Source organism: Panulirus ornatus, chromosome 19, assembly GCF_036320965.1.
Source record: "Panulirus ornatus isolate Po-2019 chromosome 19, ASM3632096v1, whole genome shotgun sequence".
Taxonomy (NCBI): Eukaryota; Metazoa; Arthropoda; class Malacostraca; order Decapoda; family Palinuridae; genus Panulirus; species Panulirus ornatus.
This window is the reverse complement of record NC_092242.1, coordinates 53,853,520-53,876,274: the sequence shown is the minus strand read 5'-3', so window position 1 is coordinate 53,876,274 and position 22,755 is coordinate 53,853,520. Positions and strand designations below refer to the sequence as shown.

Here is a 22,755-nt window from a genome sequence, read left to right as displayed (position 1 = left end):
GATCAAACCACCTCACACCACATAGTGCCCTCAAACATTTCATTTCCAACACATCACATCCAACACACACACACAGACACACACACACACACACACACACACACACACGCACATGCAAGCCTTTCCGTCCTTAGCGAAGTATCATCAGGAACTTGGACTTCGAGGACAGTAATCCTCGCTATGCTCCTTATGTTCCTACCTTTAGAAAGCGACATTACAGGAGAGGAGGAAATTTCCAAACCTTTGCTCACTCCCACCTCATACAATGGCCTTTTTCGACACGGAGGATATACGCATATACGCAAGTGGGAGTCTTTCTTCCCTCTCTCCAGGGGTGACCAATTCCCACTGTGACAAGGTCTGTCATGTATGACAGTTGTTACCGGAATCCATATCAGGTGTTACCAAAACTGTGTCATGAACTCCTCCACCCAAAAGTCGTATACCTTGGCCATACCTACTGCCTCTCTCCCTCAGGGTGTCATTCCACGCCGCTAGGTGTGTCGTGTGTGTCAACTGGTGTCTTATATGCTACTGTGTAATATGCATAATACAACAACGTAATGTGTCATATATGCTGCGTCGTCATATGGCACTGTGGAATGAAAAACGGTTACTTGTCTGACACAAACATTTCCTATTTGTATATATTAGTGTGTCTGGTACTGATAACAAGCGTATAATGTATCATTACAAACATGTGTCATGCAATAACGTCTGTGTCATACACCATTGTTCTTATTTTCCTATGTTAATTTGGTGGTCACATTTTTACCAGAGATGTATCATATGCCACTGTCATGAACCATGTATGAGCCACCAGTATCCAGTAAACCGTGATACTTGTCATACACCATTTTGTGTCATACACTGTCATATGTAAACCAATGTCATATATATAGTCACGTGTCATATTAACCAGCGTCATAGGGATACATATGATAGGTGTCATACACTTACGTGTGTTATAGTATTACTTCAAACAGCAATTTGTTATATAATGTCACGTTTTATATACAGAGTAAGTGTCTGTGTCACAAGCCCTGCTAACCAGAATACTCTGACACTTCTCATGAATAAACCAATGTGATTAAGTCAGGTGTCACAAAGTGACTGATGTTACGTGTCAAAATGATCAGTCAGATCAGCTGATCATGTAGGTCCTATACTAACTAGTGTCATATGTGTCACACACTGGGTGTCACATATGTCAACCACTGTCCAGTGTCACAGGTGTTGTACATAGTGTCACAACGTGTCATATACAGGCCAGTCACATATGTCATATGCTGGTGTCATAAGTGTCATATACTATCACTTGTGTCATATATTCTCCACTATTACAGGTGTCAAGCACTAACCAGTCATATGTGTCATATGCTAGATGTAAGGTGTCATACACAGAGTGTGACTTGTATCAGTTATTAACCACTGTTACAGGTGTCAAGCACTAACCAGTCACATGTGTCACATAAAATCAGTGTCATATGTATCAGATGATGACCAGTGCCACATGGATTATTTACTAACCAGTGTTATACGTCAAACGCGACCTACTGATACTTGTGTCATATACTACCCGGTGTCACTTGTGTCAAACACAGTCCATTGTCACATACATCAAACACTAACCATTTTTGTGTCATATAGTAACCAGTGTCTCATGTGTCAAACACTAACCAGGTTACTTGTGTCATATACTAACCAGTGTCACACGTCAAATTCTCAACAGCATCACCTGTGTCATACAGTCATCTGTGTCAAACACTAACCAATGGTACCTGTGTCATACTAACCAGTATCACATGTCAAACACACACAACAGCATTATCTGTGTCATACACTAAGTGTCACTTGTGTCAGACACTAACCAACATCACCTGTGTCATTAGTACTAATCAGTGTTACTAACCAATGTTACCTGTGTCATACAAACTAGTGTCACGTGTGTCACACACACTAACCAGTGTCACACGTGACACGCTGACCAGTGTCAGGCTACTCCTACTGACGTGTGTGTGTCTCTCCTTGTGTGGCAGAGTCCGGCGGCAGCATGGCGGAGCGAGCGGTGGGTCTGCCGCAGCTGGCCCGCCCCAGACCCATCATCCACTCCCCACTCCAGCCCCTCCTGTCCTGCCGGCCCCCGTACCTCAACGGTTAGTCGGAGAGAGAGAGAGAGAGAGAGAGAGAGAGAGAGAGAGAGAGAGAGAGAGAGAGAGAGAGAGAGAGAGAGAGAGAGAGTACGAGTCGTCTCATCTGAGTTAATATGTAACATTCAGATTTGTAATACCCATCTCAACTTTGTCGCCAACAAACAAATGAACTTTCTCCGTTCTCTTGCTCCAGTAGTGTATGGGAACGTGGGAGCCATGGGCGGCGTCCCGCTACCCAGTACCTTCCCGTGGGCGGCCATGGGCGTGGGCGTGAGAGGGAAGCCCCGGCGCGGCATGCTTAGGCGGGCCGTGTTCAGCGACTTCCAGCGCAAAGGCCTGGAAGACAGGTTCCAAGTGCAGAAGTACATCAGCAAACCTGACCGCAAGAAGCTGGCTGAGAAGCTGGGCCTCAAGGACTCCCAGGTAAACATTGCCTTCGTACAGTTCCCGGGTGTTGACGTGCCCTTCTGTTGCCCTGTCTTGACGTGCCCTTCTGTTGTCCTGTCTTGACGTGCCCTACTGTTGCCCTGTGTTGAAGTGCCCTTTCGTTGCCCTGTCTTGACGTGCCCTTCTGTTGCCCTGTCTTGACGTGCCCTTCTGTTGCCCTGTCTTGACGTGCCCTTTTGTTGTCCTGTCTTGACGTGCCCTTTTGTTGCCCTATGCTTCAATCGTATAGGAGATCATAATAGAACTATAGCCAGTGTGTATTGTCTCTTACCTGTTCTTAGGAGACTACACTGTGTACACACTGGCTCTCGTATTTTCAATATTCAGTTGTACTCACATATACATACATGGGCATCCTTGGTGTAGTGGTTAGCATTACTAAACATGAATCAACACTGGACTTAAACCCAAGGCAGTTGGTCCACACCCAACCCAGGTGTTCGTCCTCATCTCGAGGCTGTAAATGGGTTTATCGTTTAGGCTATGTTTTACGTGATTACTGTTACTATTTGTGCTTTACGGGGAGAGAGTTTTACCCTTGTATATGTTCCCCGTGTCTTTATTTCTATGCACACACACACACACACACACACACACGATTATGCCAGGTGCCCATTCTATCGACCAGCCCTTAGGGGAAGATGACCATTTGGGTGGACTGTGGCTGCCACGACCAGGAGTCGAACCTGTGCATGCGTGACGGTCAGTGACGCTAACCAATACACTACGGAGGTCCCTGTGTGTGTGTGTGTGTGTGTGTGTGTGTGTGTGTGTGTGTGTGTATACAAGAGTAAAGATATGGCACATGTATACGAAGACTTAGAGATAAGGGAACAAGATCGTGAAACTCTCTCCCGGTAACAGACAAATAATAATCACACAAAAAGGTATAATCGCCTTCGTACGTACCCGGGTTCTGAATGTCGTCTGTCCTGCTACTGGAGTCTGAGGTAGGACAACCTCACTTTCCTAGATCCTCATACCCACCAAGGTCACCAGGAAACACTCCATGCCGTTGTCGCTCGAAGACGGGCAAATTTACCTTGTGGTAGACAGGAAACCCAGCACCGATGTCCAGTGTGCAGTTGATAAACTTTTTAAGTTTCCCTCCTTTTTGTCCGTGTTGTAATTTCCGAGGAAGTTTCGTCATTTGACATCTTTGTATTTCCCGGGTCCTCCCAACACTACCCCCCCCCCCCCCACACCAAGTGTCCGCGCGAGGTGTTGCCGGACGAACTGTAATTCTTTTTTATTTCCAGGAGTTAACTTCCCAGGGTGATTCTGTTGCCCCATCATTGATCCTCTCTTCCAGTGGCTTCTCCCCCTCTTCTTGCCTTGTTCTTATACTTCCTCCTTCACCCCTATTTTTTCTTTTTTTTTCCTGATTTTCCGGTTTGTCGCCTGTAACGTTTTTTATTGTCCCTCTGGCAACACTTACCCTTTGCAGAGTTTCCTTAAGTTCAACTCTTTTCATTTTTATCGTTTCTCTTCCGCTTTAGAAGCCTTCCCCACCGCATTTCCCCTACTTCCCTGAGTTCCTTAACTTTAAACCATATTTCATTATATGTCGCACATTATCTGATTACATTCACATTTCTTCAGTTTCGTTTACTCAAAAATACGACTGTTTTTTATTCCATTATTACTATTATTATTATTATTATTATTATTATTATTATTATTATTATTACTATGATTATTATTATTATCATTATCATTATTGTTATCATTATTATTATTATTATCACAATTATTATTCAGCACGCTACGCTGTCTTTCGACCTGTGCCTTTTTCCTTTGTTTCCCTACACTTACCAGGTCCTGGAATTGTACCCACGTCTCATCGTACTTGACCGTATAACAGAAGTTTCCTCACGCCAGGCGCCACAATGCGCACATCTCATCATACTAGGCACCACAACACCCATTTGTCATCATACTAAGCACCACAACACCAATACAACGCCAATACAACCACGTCTCACCATGTCAGACGCCGCAACACCCGTCTCTCATCATGCCAGCCGCCATCAACACCCACGTCTCACTACACCAGGCGGCACAACACCTACGTGTCGTCATACCAAGCGTCACAAAACCCACGTCTCATCATGCCAGGCGCCACAACACCCACCCACGTCTCATCCCCAGCATTAAGCTCCTGCTGGCGCCAGCTGCTGCCGACGGCTCGCCCTTTATTTATCACACAGATATTATTACTGCACTTGTCGAGGGTCGGGTGGGGGAGGGAAGGGAGGCTACCCATTTCCCTTCGGTAAATTAATGTGTTTCTTACGGGTCGAGGGTCCACATACGGCGGCGACCCGCGCTCCCTCCTCTTCTCCGCCAACTTTGCTCGTTGAACTTAAGCTCTTGAGAACCGGAGTTAACTTTGTTTCTTGTGATCTTAAAGTTGCTTATTGAGGCCATACGGAGACTTGGCTCATCTCAGCGGGAGTTAACTTTGGACCCAGGGTGTTAGACCTGACTAGCTCTTAAGACTGAACCTATTTCTAGTGCAGAGGAACTCGCAAATTATGTATTCACATGAAAAAAAAATGATAGAAGTTATTTTGTGAATATCATGCTAAATATATGAGGTCGGTTGTTCTTGTTGTGGAAAGCGACTATCAGCTCTCAGTAGTGTTGTTAACAACTACGTCTTCACGTCCACACGGTTCGGTCCCCAACAGACTTTCATTTCCGATTCTAGGTCTAAGCTGAGTCTTAAGATCAAACTGGGTGAGCTCACTCATCTCACTGATCCTAAGCCCAGGGTCGATCATGGAGTCTGGGATTTTCGCCAGCATACATACATATGTTATGAGATGGCACACTGGGGGATTTCACTTCTTTTCCCCCAGGGGGATCGTACCCACAGACAAGGATTACTATTTTTTCGTACGTGGCACAATCTCATCTTATCCTGTACTCTGAAATATAATTCAGGTCACATTAACACAATGGACTGATCATCCTCACCTCTCCAAGCTACCAGTAGCCCATAACCTGGGCCGAGGATCTGGACGTAACAGGTGAATACAAATCTGCATATTCTATCACCCTGGTGCATATTTAGCATTCTCCCCCAGCACAATAAGCAATCATAAAAAAGATAAAGGAATTAATTAATAACACAGCGGGAGGTCGGTCGACGCCGTACAAAAAAAAGGAGTGGGGGAAGTGGGGTGGGGATGGGTGAAGTGGGGTGGGGGTGAGGGAAGTGGGGTGGGGATGAGGGAAGTGGGGTGAGAGAAGTGGGTTAAATCGACAACCCAAGGGTTACATCACGTATGTGTACCTGGGATGATGAAAATTATCTATGTATCAACCCTGGGGTCGAAGACGCAGGGTCATGCAGTCATGCAATACGAGCATCCTACACTGTAGCCTCCAGGCAACATTATCATCAAACAAGAGTGAACATCAGTCCAGGGTTAACGAGGCGCGTCATCTCTAACCCTCGACTTCAAACTTTGGAAAATGAAGTCGTTACGTATTCCTATTATGGAAACTGAACTCTACTTTGTGATCATTTTCTCTCATAAGTAGAGTGATATCTCTCCATCTGACTCTCTGAGTTGAATGATTTATTCATTGACTTACAGCTCAAATGGGAAGCCAAAGTAGATCGCTCGCCCATTCTGACACACACACACACACACACACACATCCTGGATCTGACCATCTGATCACTGGCTTCACTAAATCCAACATGTGATCAAACCTCGCAGCGCATCACAGAACCTGTCACACACACACACACAAACACACATACCATATATATATATATATATATATATATATATATATATATATATATATATATATATATATATATTTATATATATATATTATATATATATGTATTATATATATATATATATATATATATATATATATATATATATATATATATATATATATATATATATATATATATATTATTATATATTATCCCTGGGGATAGGGGAGAAAGAATACTTCCCACGTATTCCCTGCGTGTCGTAGAAGGCGATTAAAAGGGGAGGGAGCGGGTGGCTGGAAATCCTCCCCTCTCGTTTTTTTTTTTTTTTTTTCCAAAGGAAGGAACAGAGAGGGGGGCCAGGTGAGGATATTCCCACTAAGGCCCAGTCCTCTGTTGATAACGCTACCTCGCTAATGCGGGAAATGGCGAATAGTACGAAAGAAAAAAAGAAATATATATATATATATATATATATATATATATATATATATATATATATATATATATATATATATATATAGGGTTGATACAGACGCTTTGTGGAAGGTCTTAAGAATATATGGTGTGGGAGAAAAGCCGCTAGAAGAGGTGAGAAGTTTCTATCAAGAGCGATTAGGAAGACGACACCAAACTGGAGATGGATGGATTGACTGAAAAAGATTTTGTGCTAGCAACTGGAACGCTGTGGTATATGGGGGAGGGTGTGTGTGAGGGGGATCGACGTGCTATCGGTGGACTGAACCAGTACATGTGAGACGGGCGGAGTAAACCATGGAAAGGTGTGCGGGAGGTCGGGCTTCAGTGTATTATACATGGCAGGTAGAGAATGGTTGTGAGCGGATGCGGCGGCAAGTGCGTGTGTGAATATATATACATTATCATTATTATACTTAATCGCTGTCTCCCACGTTAGCAAGGTAGCGCAAGGAAACAGACGAAAGAATGGCCCCAACCCACCCACATATACATGAATATACAGAAACACCCACACACGCACTTTTACATTCCTATACATTTCAACGTATACATACACAGACATAAACATATATACACATATACATATTAATACTTGCTGCCTTCATCCATTCTCGTCGCCACCCCGCCACACATGAAATGGCACCCCCCTGCCCCCGCGCGCGCGCGAGGTAGCGCTAGGAAAAGACAACAAAGGCCACGTTCGTTAACACTCAGTCTGTAGCTGTCATGTGTATTGCACCGAAGCCACAGCTCCCTTTCCACATCCAAGCCCCACAAAACTTTCCATAGTTTACCCCAGACGTTTCACATGCCCTGAATTAATCCACTGACAGCACGTTGACCCCGGTATACCACAACTAACTAACTCTAACAACTAACTCACTTCCCAGGCCCTCTCATCCCCAACTGACTGCATACTCGCCTCTCTCTCCAAAACTCTTGCATTTACCTCCCTAACCGCCCCATCCATAAACTATACAGTCAAGTGACTTACTGTAACTACAAATAAAAAATAAACATAAATAAAGGACTGCCAAAAGAGTAGCATACTATGTTGTAGTCCGTACAGTGTAGAAAGCCCGAAGGGAGAGATTACGAGAAAAAAAAAATTACGAAGTCTTCCAAGAACCAAGAATCAGTATGGAGCAACAGTGCACACAGTAGCTCCAAGCTGTCAACAGCTCCCGTGAGCGCCCTCACCAGCAGCAGTTATGAACGCCGGTAATAACCATTAAACACAGCTTAAAACAATAGCGGTAAATGTTCTTTTTCCCAAGTCCTCTCCAGGCGGGCGGCGGAGGCTGGCTATAAATCTCCACCGGTCATAATAACACATTTGTCGAGTTAACGCTCCACTCCATCACAACACAGCTGCCACCAATCACCGCCGGCCTTACAACTTCATCGACCACTCACAGGCCTTGTTACAGATCTCCTTCACAAATCACGGCGCGTCTTGCTTCTTCGGCCAATCAGCGGTCGTGTTTGTCCAGCCATGATTTACACAGGACGTGAAGTCGCTGGTATAAACGCTATTATCTTCTAATTACTTCAGAAATAAATAACACTTTTCTTTGCCCGAAGAAAAAAAAGAAAGATTTTATATCACACGGGATGAGGTTTTCTTGCCTTAACTGCGGCTTCTCCCTGGTCATTTGGTGTTATTAAACTTGATATGATAAGTCCCGAGGTTTCGTGGCTGACAGTTCGTTACCAGAGCTGCTGACTCTTACTGGCCCCCTAGTGCGAACCACTGACTAATGCTGACTATTACTGATCCCTGATGATTACCTTTGGTGACTAATGCTGACTATTACTAATCCCTGACTAATGCTGACTTCTGTAAACTATTATTGACTCCTGCTGATCACCTCCGACGTCTGCTGACTACCACTGACCACTGCTGACCAGACTTGCTGACAGCCAATAACTACTTCTGACTACTGGCTACTGCTGACTACCAGTGACTACTCCTGACTGCTACTCATCCCTGATGATTACCTCTAACTATCTCTGACTATCATTGGTCTCTTCGGATTACCAATGACCTGCTGACTACCACTGACTGCCGCTGACTACTATTGCCCCCCTGCTGACCACCTACTGGCTGCTGATGAACACCTTTAACTTCTGCTGACTATTAATGGTTGCTGCCGAGTACCAGTGACTACTTTTGACTCCTGCTGACAACCACTGTCTGCTATTACCCACTGCTGACAACTACTGCCTGCTATTACCTACTGCTGACAACCACTGTCTGCTATTACCTACTGCTGACTACCACTGTCTGCTATTACCTACTGCTGACTACCACTGTCTGCTATTACCTACTGCTGACAACCACTGTCTGCTGTTACCTACTGCTGACTACCACTGTCTGCTATTACCTACTGCTGACAACCACTGTCTGCTGTTACCTGCTGCTGACTACTACTGTCTGCTATTACCTACTGCTGACAACCACTGTCTGCTGTTACCTACTGCTGACTACCACTATCTGCTATTAACCACTGCTGACTGCTGGTGATTAATAATGTCTTGCTGACTACCATTAACGACTGTTGACTACCAGTGGCCACAGCTGACTACCTCTACTGATGACCTGCTGACTAATACTGACTACTGCTGGCTATTACGAGACGATGGTCATTAACCCTGACTTCTGCTGACATTTTTGGGCCACACCTGACCACCACAATGACCGCTGCTGACTACTACTACTACTGGGCGTTGCTGACTGACTGACTACCATCGACTGCTGCTGACTAGCAGTAACGGCTGTCTCCTACTGACTATCACTGGTTAAAGCTGACTATTTCTGACCTCTGCTGACTACCACAGCCTGCTTCTGACTATTTTTGGCCACTGCTGACTACCACAGCCTGTTGCTGACTATTTCTGTCCACTGGTGACTACCACAGCCTGCTGCTGACTATTTCTGGCCACTGCTGACTACCACAGCCTGCTTCTGACTATTTCTGGCCACTGCTGACTACCACAGCCTGCTGCTGACTGACAATTTCTGGCCACTGCCGACTACCACAGCCTGCTGCTGACTGACCATTTCTGGCCACTGCTGACTACCACAGCCTGCTTCTGACTATTTCTGGCCACTGCTGACTACCACAGCCTGCTGCTGACTGACTATTTCTGGCCACTGCTGACTACCACAGCCTGCTGCTGACTATTTCTGGCCACTGCTGACTTCCACAGCCTGCTTCTGACTATTTCTGGCCACTGCTGACTACCACAGCCTGCTGCTGACTGACTATTTCTGGCCACTGCTGACTACCACAGCCTGCTGCTGACTGACTATTTCAGGCCACTGCTGACTACCACAGCCTGCTGCTGACTATTTCTGGCCACTGCTGACTACCACAGCCTGCTCCTGACTATTTTTGGCCACTGCTGACGACTACAGCCTCCTGCTAACTATTTCTGGCGACTGCTGATACCACTGACAACCGCAGGCCGCTGCTGACTACCACGGATTGTCTATGATGATCTAACAGAGAGACTCTGAATAAGAAGGAGCCAAAGGAAGGCGGGGTGTATCAGACACCTGGACATTGCAACAGATGGAACCCTGGAGGCTGAAGGTGGTCATGGAGCAGGTGAGGGAGCGAAGGTCCTGGGTAGACTGAGGAGCGTGTAGCGGGAGAGCTGAGGGAGAGGTCAGTGTCTGTGAGGGGAAAGATGAGGGGAGAGGTCAGTGTCTGTGAGGGGAAAGATGAGGGAAGAGGTCAGTGTCTGTGAGGGGAAAGATGAGGGAGAGGGTCAGTGTCTGTGAGGGGAAAGATAGGGGAGAAATCAGAGTCTGGGGGGAAAGATAGGGGAGAGGTCAGTGTCTGTGAGGGGAAAGATGCAGGAGAGGTCAGAGTCTGTGAAGGCAGAGATGAGCATATTTGGAAGTTTAGTGAACATGACAGTGTTGTATGGAAGTGAATCTCGGGCCCTGGTTATATAAGAATGGAAAAGGATGGATGTGTTGGAAAAGAAACGCCAGAGGACATTATCTTTTCCTTGTAAAGTGTACACTAAGCGGGCGGGGTATAATCAAAAGTGTTATGTATGGGATTCCAAGCGCCGGCTGTCAGTGCGCCTGTTCTGGGGAGACTGAACGTGGGTTTACGAAAAGACTAGAAGAACACAAGGCCGACTTGAGAAATCACAGGACGTCCAGTGCTTTCGTGGTGCATGCCGATGAATAAAGGCAATTGCCTAACTGGAAAAATGCAAGAATATTCCAAAAGGGAGTGAATACACGGGAGAGGAAAGCTATAGAAGCTGCCCACATTAGCATGGGAAATAACCAGGAATTGAAAAGCTGGTTTTATCCACTGGTCTGGATTAGACAAAGATTACAGCGAATAGGTGATAAATGAGATTACAGCGAATAGTTGAATGATAGGAACACCGGTTGGCTGACTCCTTGTTTGAATAGTCCTACATCTCCCTTTGTCATATACTTCCTGAGGCAGACTTTTGTGAACTGGAAACGTAAATAGTAAATCTCAGCTAAGGAGTGTTAGCTACCTTTCCCCCCTCACATCGAAGCCTGAGAGTCCTCTTTCTTCTGATGTACTCCCCTATTAGAAAGGCCGGGTCTTCAAACACCTGAAGACATGGTAGATAATCCTTTGTATTTCTATGGATACGTTCATTATTTACCTTTCCAACCGACATGGCTTCAGTTAGTTCATGCTTTTGCACACGCTATGTTGACTACTCTGAAAAGGCAAGACAAGATGTGTATACAGACTTCACCCAGGCATGATGTATACTAGATAGATCTTGAGTCCACTGTATTGTATGGAAACCGTTTCCCCCAGGCACGATGTAGCGCACATGACCTTTTCTTAACTAATCTGTGGTCCTTTGGTGTGTTGCAGGTGAAGATCTGGTTCCAGAACCGTCGGATGAAGTGGCGGAACTCGAAAGAGCGTGAGCTGCTGGCGTCGGGCGGGACCCGTGAGCAGACGCTCCCCACCAAGAACAACCCCAACCCAGACCTCTCCGACGTGGGCGAGGAGACCCGAACCCCTGCCGGCGTCGGCGCCTCCAAGGACGAGCTGAGCCTCCAACCCGGCGACGATATCTTCCAGAAGGAGCCGGAGTACCAAGGCCGAGGGGATGAGGACACCTTCGTCGGGCAGCAGGCCAGAGCGGACGCCTTCTCGTCGTCGCTGGCCTCGGCCATCCCGGCCAAGATACAGATCAAGGACCTGACGTCTCTCTCTAGCTACGGCAAGGCGGCGGGCGCCTACGCCTTCCCTTACCAGGAGGCCGACGGCGACTACACCGACGAAGACATCAACGTCACCGACGAACTGGGCGGCTCCCACAACGAGGACAGCGAGAACGACTAGTCCGCCAAGCGTCGCTGGAGTTCGAGAAACGGCTCTCGTCCAGACAGGCGTGTTGATGACGTCATTCGGGTGCTGATCGGACCATCCCTGAGTTAAGTGACTCCAGTGGGTCGTCACAGGTCCGACTCAGCTTGGACTTCGCACCCTCATCTGTCGTGTGTCAAACTTGTTAAGTACGGTCGATCTGCGGCAGCTGTCCTCCTCTCTCTCTCCTCCCAGGTGCTGACACCTGACGTCGCTTCTTCGAGGGTCACACACAGCCTTACAGTCAGACATCACCGACGTCACTCCTGTAAGGGGACGGACCCCAACGAAGTAACTCAGCTAAAGAAAAAGAGTGACGGATGAAAATAAGGTCCTATGTAACTGGGAGTTCCCTCAAGGTATATAACTTTTAGCGATCCAGAAACCTGGAACAGACTGTGTCCCGCTGGAACGTGAAACTTACGTTGGAACCCCAGTATGATGTGGGGGGAGGGAGGGAGGGAGGGGGCTGGGCGGGGCGAGGGCACTTCACCACCCCCTGTTTGGGGGGGACAGCTGCCCCAGGCGACGGGACTCACCTGCGTGTTCTATCATAATATTGTGATATATGATCATATGGTTTCATATTTTTACGCTTATTATACTTTCTTCCCTTGTACGATTTTTTGTCCTTTTTTTTTTTTTTTTGTAAATATAAGTTTTTCGTTACGGCGCTGGGCGGTAAGTGAGAGAAAGACGAGGGATGATCCAGAAGGAGAAGCAGAGAGGAAGACAAGAGGAGGAAGCTTGCTCCCCTCCTCACCCACCCCCACTCACCCAAGGCCGATCACTGCTAACACTGTACCCCCCCCCCCCCACACACACACACTAGCCTTTGGACTACCATGGCTGACAGCGACCCCCTCCCCCCAAACACTAGTCTCTGGATCATCAATACTATCAGAGACTCCCCTCCCTAGTCCCCAGACTAGTAGTGCTAGCATCGACCCCACACTAGTCTAAGGACTACCAGTACTAGCCACACATACGAGTTTATGGACCGCCAGTACTGACACCGACCCTCCCTCAGTAGCCCCTGGACTACCATACTACACCGACCTCCCCAGTACCCCTGGGCTACCAGTACGCACCGCCCCCCTCAGTAGCCCCGGACACCCGTACTGACACCGACCCTCCCTCATAGCCCCGGACTACCAGTACTGACACCGACCCTCCCTCATAGCCCTGGGGTACCAGTGCTGACACCGACCCTCCCCCATACCCCTAAATACCCTCTGACACCGACCCCCCCTCATACCCCGGGCTACCATACTGACACCGACCCCCCCCTCATACCCCTGGACTACCATACTGACACCGACCCCCCCTCATAGCCCCCGGGCTACCATATGACACCACCCTCCCTCAGTACCTCGGGGTACCAGTACTGACACCGCCCTCCCTCAGTAGCCCCTAGACTACCAGTACTGACACGACCCTCCCTCAGTAGCCTCTGGGCTACCAGTGCTGACACCGACCCTCCCTCAGTAGCCCCTGGGCTACCAGTGCTGACACGACCCTCCCTCAGTAGCCCCTGGGCTACCAGTACTGACACCGACTCTCCCTCAGTAGCCCCTGGGCTACCAGTACTGACACCGACTCTCCCTCAGTAGCCCCTGGGCTACCAGTACTGACACCGACTCTCCCTCAGTAGCCCCTGGGCTACCAGTACTGACACCGACTCTCCCTCAGTAGCCCCTGGACTACCAGTACTGACACGACCCTCCCTCAGTAGCCCCTGGGCTACCAGTGCTGACACGACCCTCCCTCAGTAGCCCCTGGACTACCAGTACTGACACGACCCTCCCTCAGTAGCCCCTGGACTACCAGTACTGACACCGACTCTCCCTCAGTAGCCCCTGGGCTACCAGTACTGACACGACCCTCCCTCAGTAGCCCCTGGGCTACCAGTACTGACACCGACTCTCCCTCAGTAGCCCCTGGGCTACCAGTGCTGACACGACCCTCCCTCAGTAGCCCCTGGGCTACCAGTACTGACACCGACTCTCCCTCAGTAGCCCCTGGGCTACCAGTGCTGACACGACCCTCCCTCAGTAGCCCCTGGACTACCAGTACTGACACCGACTCTCCCTCAGTAGCCCCTGGACTACCAGTACTGACACGACCCTCCCTCAGTAGCCCCTGGACTACCAGTACTGACACCGACTCTCCCTCAGTAGCCCCTGGGCTACCAGTGCTGACACCGACCCTCCCTCAGTAGCCCCTGGGCTACCAGTGCTGACACGACCCTCCCTCAGTAGCCCCTGGGCTACCAGTACTGACACGACCCTCCCTCAGTAGCCCCTGGGCTACCAGTGCTGACACGACCCTCCCTCAGTAGCCCCTGGGCTACCAGTGCTGACACCGACCCTCCCTCAGTAGCCCCTGGACTACCAGTACTGACACCGACTCTCCCTCAGTAGCCCCTGGACTACCAGTACTGACACCGACCCTCCTCAGTAGCCCCTGGGCTACCAGTACTGACACCGACTCTCCCTCAGTAGCCCCTGGGCTACCAGTACTGACACCGACTCTCCCTCAGTAGCCCCTGGACTACCAGTACTGACACCGACTCTCCCTCAGTAGCCCCTGGGCTACCAGTACTGACACCGACTCTCCCTCAGTAGCCCCTGGGCTACCAGTACTGACACGACCCTCCCTCAGTAGCCCCTGGGCTACCAGTACTGACACCGACTCTCCCTCAGTAGCCCCTGGGCTACCAGTACTGACACGACCCTCCCTCAGTAGCCCCTGGGCTACCAGTACTGACACCGACTCTCCCTCAGTAGCCCCTGGGCTACCAGTACTGACACGACCCTCCCTCAGTAGCCCCTGGGCTACCAGTACTGACACCGACTCTCCCTCAGTAGCCCCTGGGCTACCAGTACTGACACGACCCTCCCTCAGTAGCCTCTGGGCTACCAGTACTGACACCGACTCTCCCTCAGTAGCCCCTGGACTACCAGTACTGACACGACCCTCCCTCAGTAGCCCCTGGGCTACCAGTACTGACACCGACCCTCCTCAGTAGCCCCTGGACTACCAGTACTGACACCGACCCTCCCTCAGTAGCCCCTAGACTACCAGTACTGACACGACCCTCCCTCAGTAGCCCCTGGACTACCAGTACTGACACCGACTCTCCCTCAGTAGCCCCTGGACTACCAGTACTGACACCGACTCTCCCTCAGTAGCCCCTGGACTACCAGTACTGACACGACCCTCCCTCAGTAGCCCCTGGACTACCAGTACTGACACGACCCTCCCTCAGTAGCCCCTGGACTACCAGTACTGACACGACCCTCCCTCAGTAGCCCCTGGACTACCAGTACTGACACGACCCTCCCTCAGTAGCCCCTGGACTACCAGTACTGACACGACCCTCCCTCAGTAGCCCCTGGGCTACCAGTACTGACACGACCCTCCCTCAGTAGCCCCTGGGCTACCAGTACTGACACCGACTCTCCCTCAGTAGCCCCTGGGCTACCAGTACTGACACCGACCCTCCCTCAGTAGCCCCTGGACTACCAGTACTGACACGACCCTCCCTCAGTAGCCCCTGGACTACCAGTACTGACACGACCCTCCCTCAGTAGCCCCTGGGCTACCAGTGCTGACACGACCCTCCCTCAGTAGCCCCTGGGCTACCAGTACTGACACGACCCTCCCTCAGTAGCCCCTGGGCTACCAGTACTGACACGACCCTCCCTCAGTAGCCCCTGGGCTACCAGTGCTGACACGACCCTCCCTCAGTAGCCCCTGGGCTACCAGTGCTGACACGACCCTCCCTCAGTAGCCCCTGGGCTACCAGTACTGACACCGACCCTCCTCAGTAGCCCCTGGGCTACCAGTACTGACACCGACTCTCCCTCAGTAGCCCCTGGGCTACCAGTGCTGACACGACCCTCCCTCAGTAGCCCCTGGGCTACCAGTGCTGACACCGACCCTCCTCAGTAGCCCCTGGACTACCAGTACTGACACGACCCTCCCTCAGTAGCCCCTGGACTACCAGTACTGACACGACCCTCCCTCAGTAGCCCCTGGACTACCAGTACTGACACCGACTCTCCCTCAGTAGCCCCTGGACTACCAGTACTGACACGACCCTCCCTCAGTAGCCCCTGGGCTACCAGTGCTGACACGACCCTCCCTCAGTAGCCCCTGGGCTACCAGTACTGACACCGACTCTCCCTCAGTAGCCCCTGGACTACCAGTACTGACACGACCCTCCCTCAGTAGCCCCTGGACTACCAGTACTGACACGACCCTCCCTCAGTAGCCCCTGGGCTACCAGTACTGACACCGACTCTCCCTCAGTAGCCCCTGGGCTACCAGTACTGACACGACCCTCCCTCAGTAGCCCCTGGGCTACCAGTACTGACACCGACTCTCCCTCAGTAGCCCCTGGACTACCAGTACTGACACGACCCTCCCTCAGTAGCCCCTGGGCTACCAGTACTGACACCGACCCTCCCTCAGTAGCCCCTGGACTACCAGTACTGACACGACCCTCCCTCAGTAGCCCCTGGACTACCAGTACTGACACCGACCCTCCCTCAGTAGCCCCTGGACTACCAGTACTGACACCGACCCTCCCTCAGTAGCCCCTGGGCTACCAGTGCTGACACCGACCCTCCCTCAGTAGCCCCTGGGCTACCAGTACTGACACCGACCCTCCCTCAGTAGCCCCTGGGCTACCAGTACTGACACCGACCCTCCCTCAGTAGCCCCTGGACTACCAGTACTGACACGACCCTCCCTCAGTAGCCCCTGGGCTACCAGTGCTGACACGACCCTCCCTCAGTAGCCCCTGGACTACCAGTACTGACACCGACCCTCCCTCAGTAGCCCCTGGGCTACCAGTGCTGACACCGACCCTCCCTCAGTAGCCCCTGGACTACCAGTACTGACACGACCCTCCCTCAGTAGCCCCTGGACTACCAGTACTGACACCGACTCTCCCTCAGTAGCCCCTGGGCTACCAGTGCTGACACGACCCTCCCTCAGTAGCCCCTGGGCTACCAGTGCTGACACGACCCTCCCTCAGTAGCCCCTGGGCTACCAGTGCTGACACGACCCTCCCTCAGTAGCCCCTGGGCTACCAGTACTGACACGACCCTCCCTCAGTAGCCCCTAGACTACCAGTACTGACACGACCCTCCCTCAGTAGCCCCTGGACTACCAGTACTGACACCGACTCTCCCTCAGTAGCCCCTGGGCTACCAGTACTGACACGACCCTCCCTCAGTAGCCCCTAGACTACCAGTACTGACACGACCCTCCCTCAGTAGCCCCTGGACTACCAGTACTGACACGACCCTCCCTCAGTAGCCCCTAGACTACCAGTACTGACACCGACTCTCCCTCAGTAGCCCCTAGACTACCAGTACTGACACGACCCTCCCTCAGTAGCCCCTGGACTACCAGTACTGACACGACCCTCCCTCAGTAGCCCCTAGACTACCAGTACTGACACCGACTCTCCCTCAGTAGCCCCTGGACTACCAGTACTGACACGACCCTCCCTCAGTAGCCCCTGGACTACCAGTACTGACACGACCCTCCCTCAGTAGCCCCTGGACTACCAGTACTGACACGACCCTCCCTCAGTAGCCCCTGGGCTACCAGTACTGACACGACCCTCCCTCAGTAGCCCCTGGGCTACCAGTACTGACACCGACTCTCCCTCAGTAGCCCCTGGACTACCAGTACTGACACGACCCTCCCTCAGTAGCCCCTGGGCTACCAGTGCTGACACGACCCTCCCTCAGTAGCCCCTGGGCTACCAGTGCTGACACGACCCTCCCTCAGTAGCCCCTGGACTACCAGTACTGACACCGACTCTCCCTCAGTAGCCCCTAGACTACCAGTACTGACACCGACTCTCCCTCAGTAGCCCCTAGACTACCAGTACTGACACCGACTCTCCCTCAGTAGCCCCTGGGCTACCAGTGCTGACACCGACCCTCCCTCAGTAGCCCCTGGGCTACCAGTACTGACACGACCCTCCCTCAGTAGCCCCTAGACTACCAGTACTGACACCGACTCTCCCTCAGTAGCCCCTAGACTACCAGTACTGACACCGACTCTCCCTCAGTAGCCCCTAGACTACCAGTACTGACACCGACTCTCCCTCAGTAGCCCCTGGGCTACCAGTGCTGACACGACCCTCCCTCAGTAGCCCCTGGGCTACCAGTACTGACACCGACTCTCCCTCAGTAGCCCCTGGGCTACCAGTGCTGACACGACCCTCCCTCAGTAGCCCCTGGGCTACCAGTACTGACACCGACTCTCCCTCAGTAGCCCCTGGACTACCAGTACTGACACCGACCCTCCCTCAGTAGCCCCTAGACTACCAGTACTGACACGACCCTCCCTCAGTAGCCCCTAGACTACCAGTACTGACACCGACTCTCCCTCAGTAGCCCCTAGACTACCAGTACTGACACGACCCTCCCTCAGTAGCCCCTGGACTACCAGTACTGACACCGACCCTCCCTCAGTAGCCCCTGGGCTACCAGTACTGACACCGACCCTCCTCAGTAGCCCCTGGGCTACCAGTACTGACACCGACCCTCCCTCCCTAGCCCCTAGACTACCAGTACTGACACCGACCCTCCCTCAGTAGCCCCTGGACTACCAGTACTGACACCGACCCTCCCTCAGTAGCCCCTGGACTACCAGTACTGACACCGACTCTCCCTCAGTAGCCCCTGGGCTACCAGTACTGACACCGACTCTCCCTCAGTAGCCCCTGGACTACCAGTACTGACACGACCCTCCCTCAGTAGCCCCTGGGCTACCAGTGCTGACACGACCCTCCCTCAGTAGCCCCTGGGCTACCAGTACTGACACCGACTCTCCCTCAGTAGCCCCTGGGCTACCAGTGCTGACACGACCCTCCCTCAGTAGCCCCTGGGACAGGAGGTCCTGGAAAGCAATGCAATTGCTTGATAAGACAACAGCAAACTGCAAAATGGCCATAGACCACATAAGGCTCCTGGCCCTAATGAATTTTCTTCTTGTGTGCTGAAGAAGCGCCCAGAGGCCCCTAACAGGCCGCTTGAAGTATTGCTCAATATGTCGTTGGAGGAATGTATGGTTCCAAGAGTGGAGAGAAAAATGTCATACTTATCTTAAGAAGGGAAATGGGGAAATTGTGCTGAAGTACAGACCTATTTCTCTGATAAGTGTGGTCAAAAAAAGTGAATGGATGACTACTTGCATTGGAAACACTAATTCAGTGAGAGACAATATGGATTTAGGGAAAGTAGGTCATGAATAGGGGTCTCTTAGATTTCTATGAGAGAGTAAGCTCCGTAGCAGACAAAAGAGAAGGATGGGTGAATTATCGTGTTCCTTGGAACAGCCAGAAAGCGTCTGACACTATACCGTGTACAGGGATGGTAAAGGAAGCTTGACCTTCAGGCATGAATAAAGGGAAGATTCCATCAATGGATAGAGAAATATCTTAGTGGAAATGAACAGAAACGGATGTCAGGGAAGCCTTCTCCAAATGGGGTGAGGGTCACCAGTGGCGTGTCGCAAGGCATACTCGTGGGTCCATAGCTCTTTTGATCTACGTATAAGACTCACTAAGACGGAAATCATACCTGAATGTGTTTGCAGATGATGCTAATATCACGACGAAGGCAGAGAATGTTGGGGACTACATCTACATAAAATTCAACCTGAGTAAATGCAAATGAGGACAGGATACACTGAAAGATGCCCTTGACACCAAATAAACAAGCTGAGTGAATCTGTGTAAACGGAACTTGGGAGTCGAAAATAGCCTCAACCCGTTGCCGGCAATCCGCTGAAGGAGAACTGGGAAGGAGGCAAACGGGTTAATGGATAACATCAGAAACACATTTAGGCAAACGGATAATGACCTACAGAACATAACTACACAGGGTACAGTTGACCAAAACTAGACTATGTTCTTCAGATTCGGTTCATCGGACTTAAAGACGCGCACACAAACACACAAAAAAAAAAAAAAAGGTCTAGACGAGGACAATTATAGAAGGTACGAAATAAGGAAAGTTGAGTGACAATGAGAGGTTAAAGGCCATAGATTTGTCCATCATGGAATACAGAAGAATAAGGTGTGACTTGATCATAAACTTTAGATTTCTAAACCAGTTTGATGATGTCGACTGTCAGCACTTTTCCGGAAAATACTAAAAGAATAGCGGACCCAGAGGTCAACAAACGAAGAAAGAATCCTATTTTTTGAGATAAAAAGATATCGTTTCATAACATCACAGTTGCAGATGAACGGATAAGCTACGTAATGATAACTGTGAACAGCGACAGTACACAGAATTTACAGACTTGCATGACAGACGAAGTTCAAAAGATGGGACCCCTACGAGTGTAAAATGTAAATACAAGTAGATAATTACACGAAACATAAGATGAAAAGCAAGTCTCTAAAAAGATCAGACGCATATATATATCTTTTTTTCGAATAAGGCGAGATAGAGGATTCGCATGAAAGCCAATACACTTCACCACTACAATGTGTAGTGAACCCATAACAAAGGTATCAGACTATATATATATATATATATATATATATATATATATATATATATATATATATATATATATATATATGTTTACCAAATGGCGTCCTAGCTACGTCTCTTCGTTGTATATCAACTGACTTATATTTCTCTCTTGTGTCTCCCCTGATGATGTGATTATACGAAAGTGCACTTGGGAACTTGTCGTGTTTCATTTTCCCCGTGGACTCCTAGGAGTATATATTATATATATATATATATATATATATATATATATATATATATATATATATATATATATATAAAGGGTATGACAATCATGAAGGACGTGCCAACGCTCACCTCCAGTGTAGGAGCCACGTCTGACAAATCTTCTAGGTACGAGTGACTAATATTGGCAGCTCAAGTAAGATCAAGTGGCTTGATTCTAAGCGAATTATCACTAAATCCCTGACAGTATCCTACACACGGTGTTGACAACCTCTGACTGACTCAACATTATATAACCAGGTAGAAAAAAATAATTTATAGGAGTTGATTACCTTGAATAAGGAATAAGTGGGATCCCACAAGGGATGGAGTTGGGTCCACATTTATATTCTATTTACATCAGATGGGGTTAAGCACCGCAGCTGTGACAGGCTTAGCCAGCCGACAGCTTGTACCGTCGGCTCGAGTTAACCCAGAAGGATGTCCATGTTCGTGGACATGGCCCTTACTGACAGGCCTAATGAACCCATCTGGAGTGGGCATGTCCGGAGACATGGCCCTCACTGACAGGCAGACAAGTCTACCAAGAGGTGGTAATTTAATTTCCTTGATGTACATAAGGGGTAACACACATACAATTGTTTGCTCTAATCCCTCACGACCAGAGCTGAGAAAATGCATTAAGGACTGGGTATATTACTACAAATTCGGATACTTGACTAGCGAAATTCACCGCAGGTGAGTCTTGCGTAACAAGTCGAGAAAACGAGGGTAAGGCAACGGAACACAAGTGTCCTATAGAGGGAAAACGGATGACATCTGCGGGAGGAGATGATCTGGAAACATTTTGCCCAAACTGATGCATAAGAGCTGCATCATAGGAGATCGAACAAAGGCATTTTATGATGACTAAACATAAGAACAGCCCATTAGGGTTATTTTACTACATACAACATACCTAAATTGCCATAAGTTGCCCTACCATACTCTACCATTATGAAATTGCAAGAAATAATGGGAAAGGAAGACTCGGCGAAGTACTGGGGAGATGATACAGTGGGAAGGAGGGTTGGTCTATGTGCCTCACTTGCCCAACATCTGGGAATGGTGGATAAGGAGAAGAACATATTCTCTTCCAATGGACGACTCTTTAAGATACCAAAAGGTCAATAACAAGGCCTGGATGGTAGTTAAGCGGACGTGCTGGCTGGGACGTAAGTAAATGTCTTTTACTGTAACACAAAAAAGGGACTTAGGTAGATTCTCTTACAGCTCAGGGCTGAATGTGACCCTGAGGCTAACAATTTGTAGCAGAACAACGTGAGAATATGGCACAAGATTACGTAAGTAAAGTTTCCAACACTGTAAAGGAAAAAGTCATACGTGTATACACACATGAATGCAATAGAGCAGTACGAGCATGGATAACAATAGCTTCAAATACAAAAAAAAAAAAAAATGAAAAGATGTAATTTAACAATGTCAAAAAGCAAAAGAACTTAAGGATCAACCGTGGAGATGATACAGCCAACACTCCAGCCAACCAACATTGGTGAAGTATAAGAAAACAAGATACGGGAATACAAGGTTGAGAAAGAAACAACAGATGATCTCAAAATGGATATAGTAAACAAAGCGAGACATAAAATCCGAATCTTTTCCATGAATTCATCAGAAGTAAATTGTCAAATCTAGGGCAGATGACCAGGTTAAGGGATTCAGAGGGATCGAGTTTCAGCGGATGGTTCAAAATACGCGAGGAGCAACATAAAATGAGACGCTGAGAAGTGAGT

At 49.4% G+C, this 22,755-nt stretch overlaps 2 protein-coding genes across 9 annotated transcripts in view; one reads left to right on the top strand and one right to left on the bottom strand.

The window, feature by feature from the left end:
* Dbx (homeobox protein Dbx) overlaps nucleotides 1-12,664 on the top strand; it is a 43,774-nt gene extending 31,110 nt beyond the window's left edge. Inside the window, exons 2-4 of one of the 2 annotated variants that reach the window (XM_071673856.1) lie at nucleotides 2,040-2,156; nucleotides 2,350-2,576; nucleotides 11,718-12,664. In XM_071673856.1, the coding sequence (XP_071529957.1) occupies nucleotides 2,040-2,156; nucleotides 2,350-2,576; nucleotides 11,718-12,194 (821 nt within the window). In that variant the 3' untranslated portion in view covers nucleotides 12,195-12,664. Of the gene's footprint in view, nucleotides 1-2,039; nucleotides 2,157-2,346; nucleotides 2,577-11,717 lie in introns of both variants that reach the window. The other variant, XM_071673855.1, reaches the window with a different exon arrangement.
* The window catches only part of LOC139755506 (trichoplein keratin filament-binding protein-like), a 650,577-nt gene that overhangs the window by 453,589 nt on the left and 174,233 nt on the right, over nucleotides 1-22,755 (bottom strand). The window lies entirely within an intron of this gene.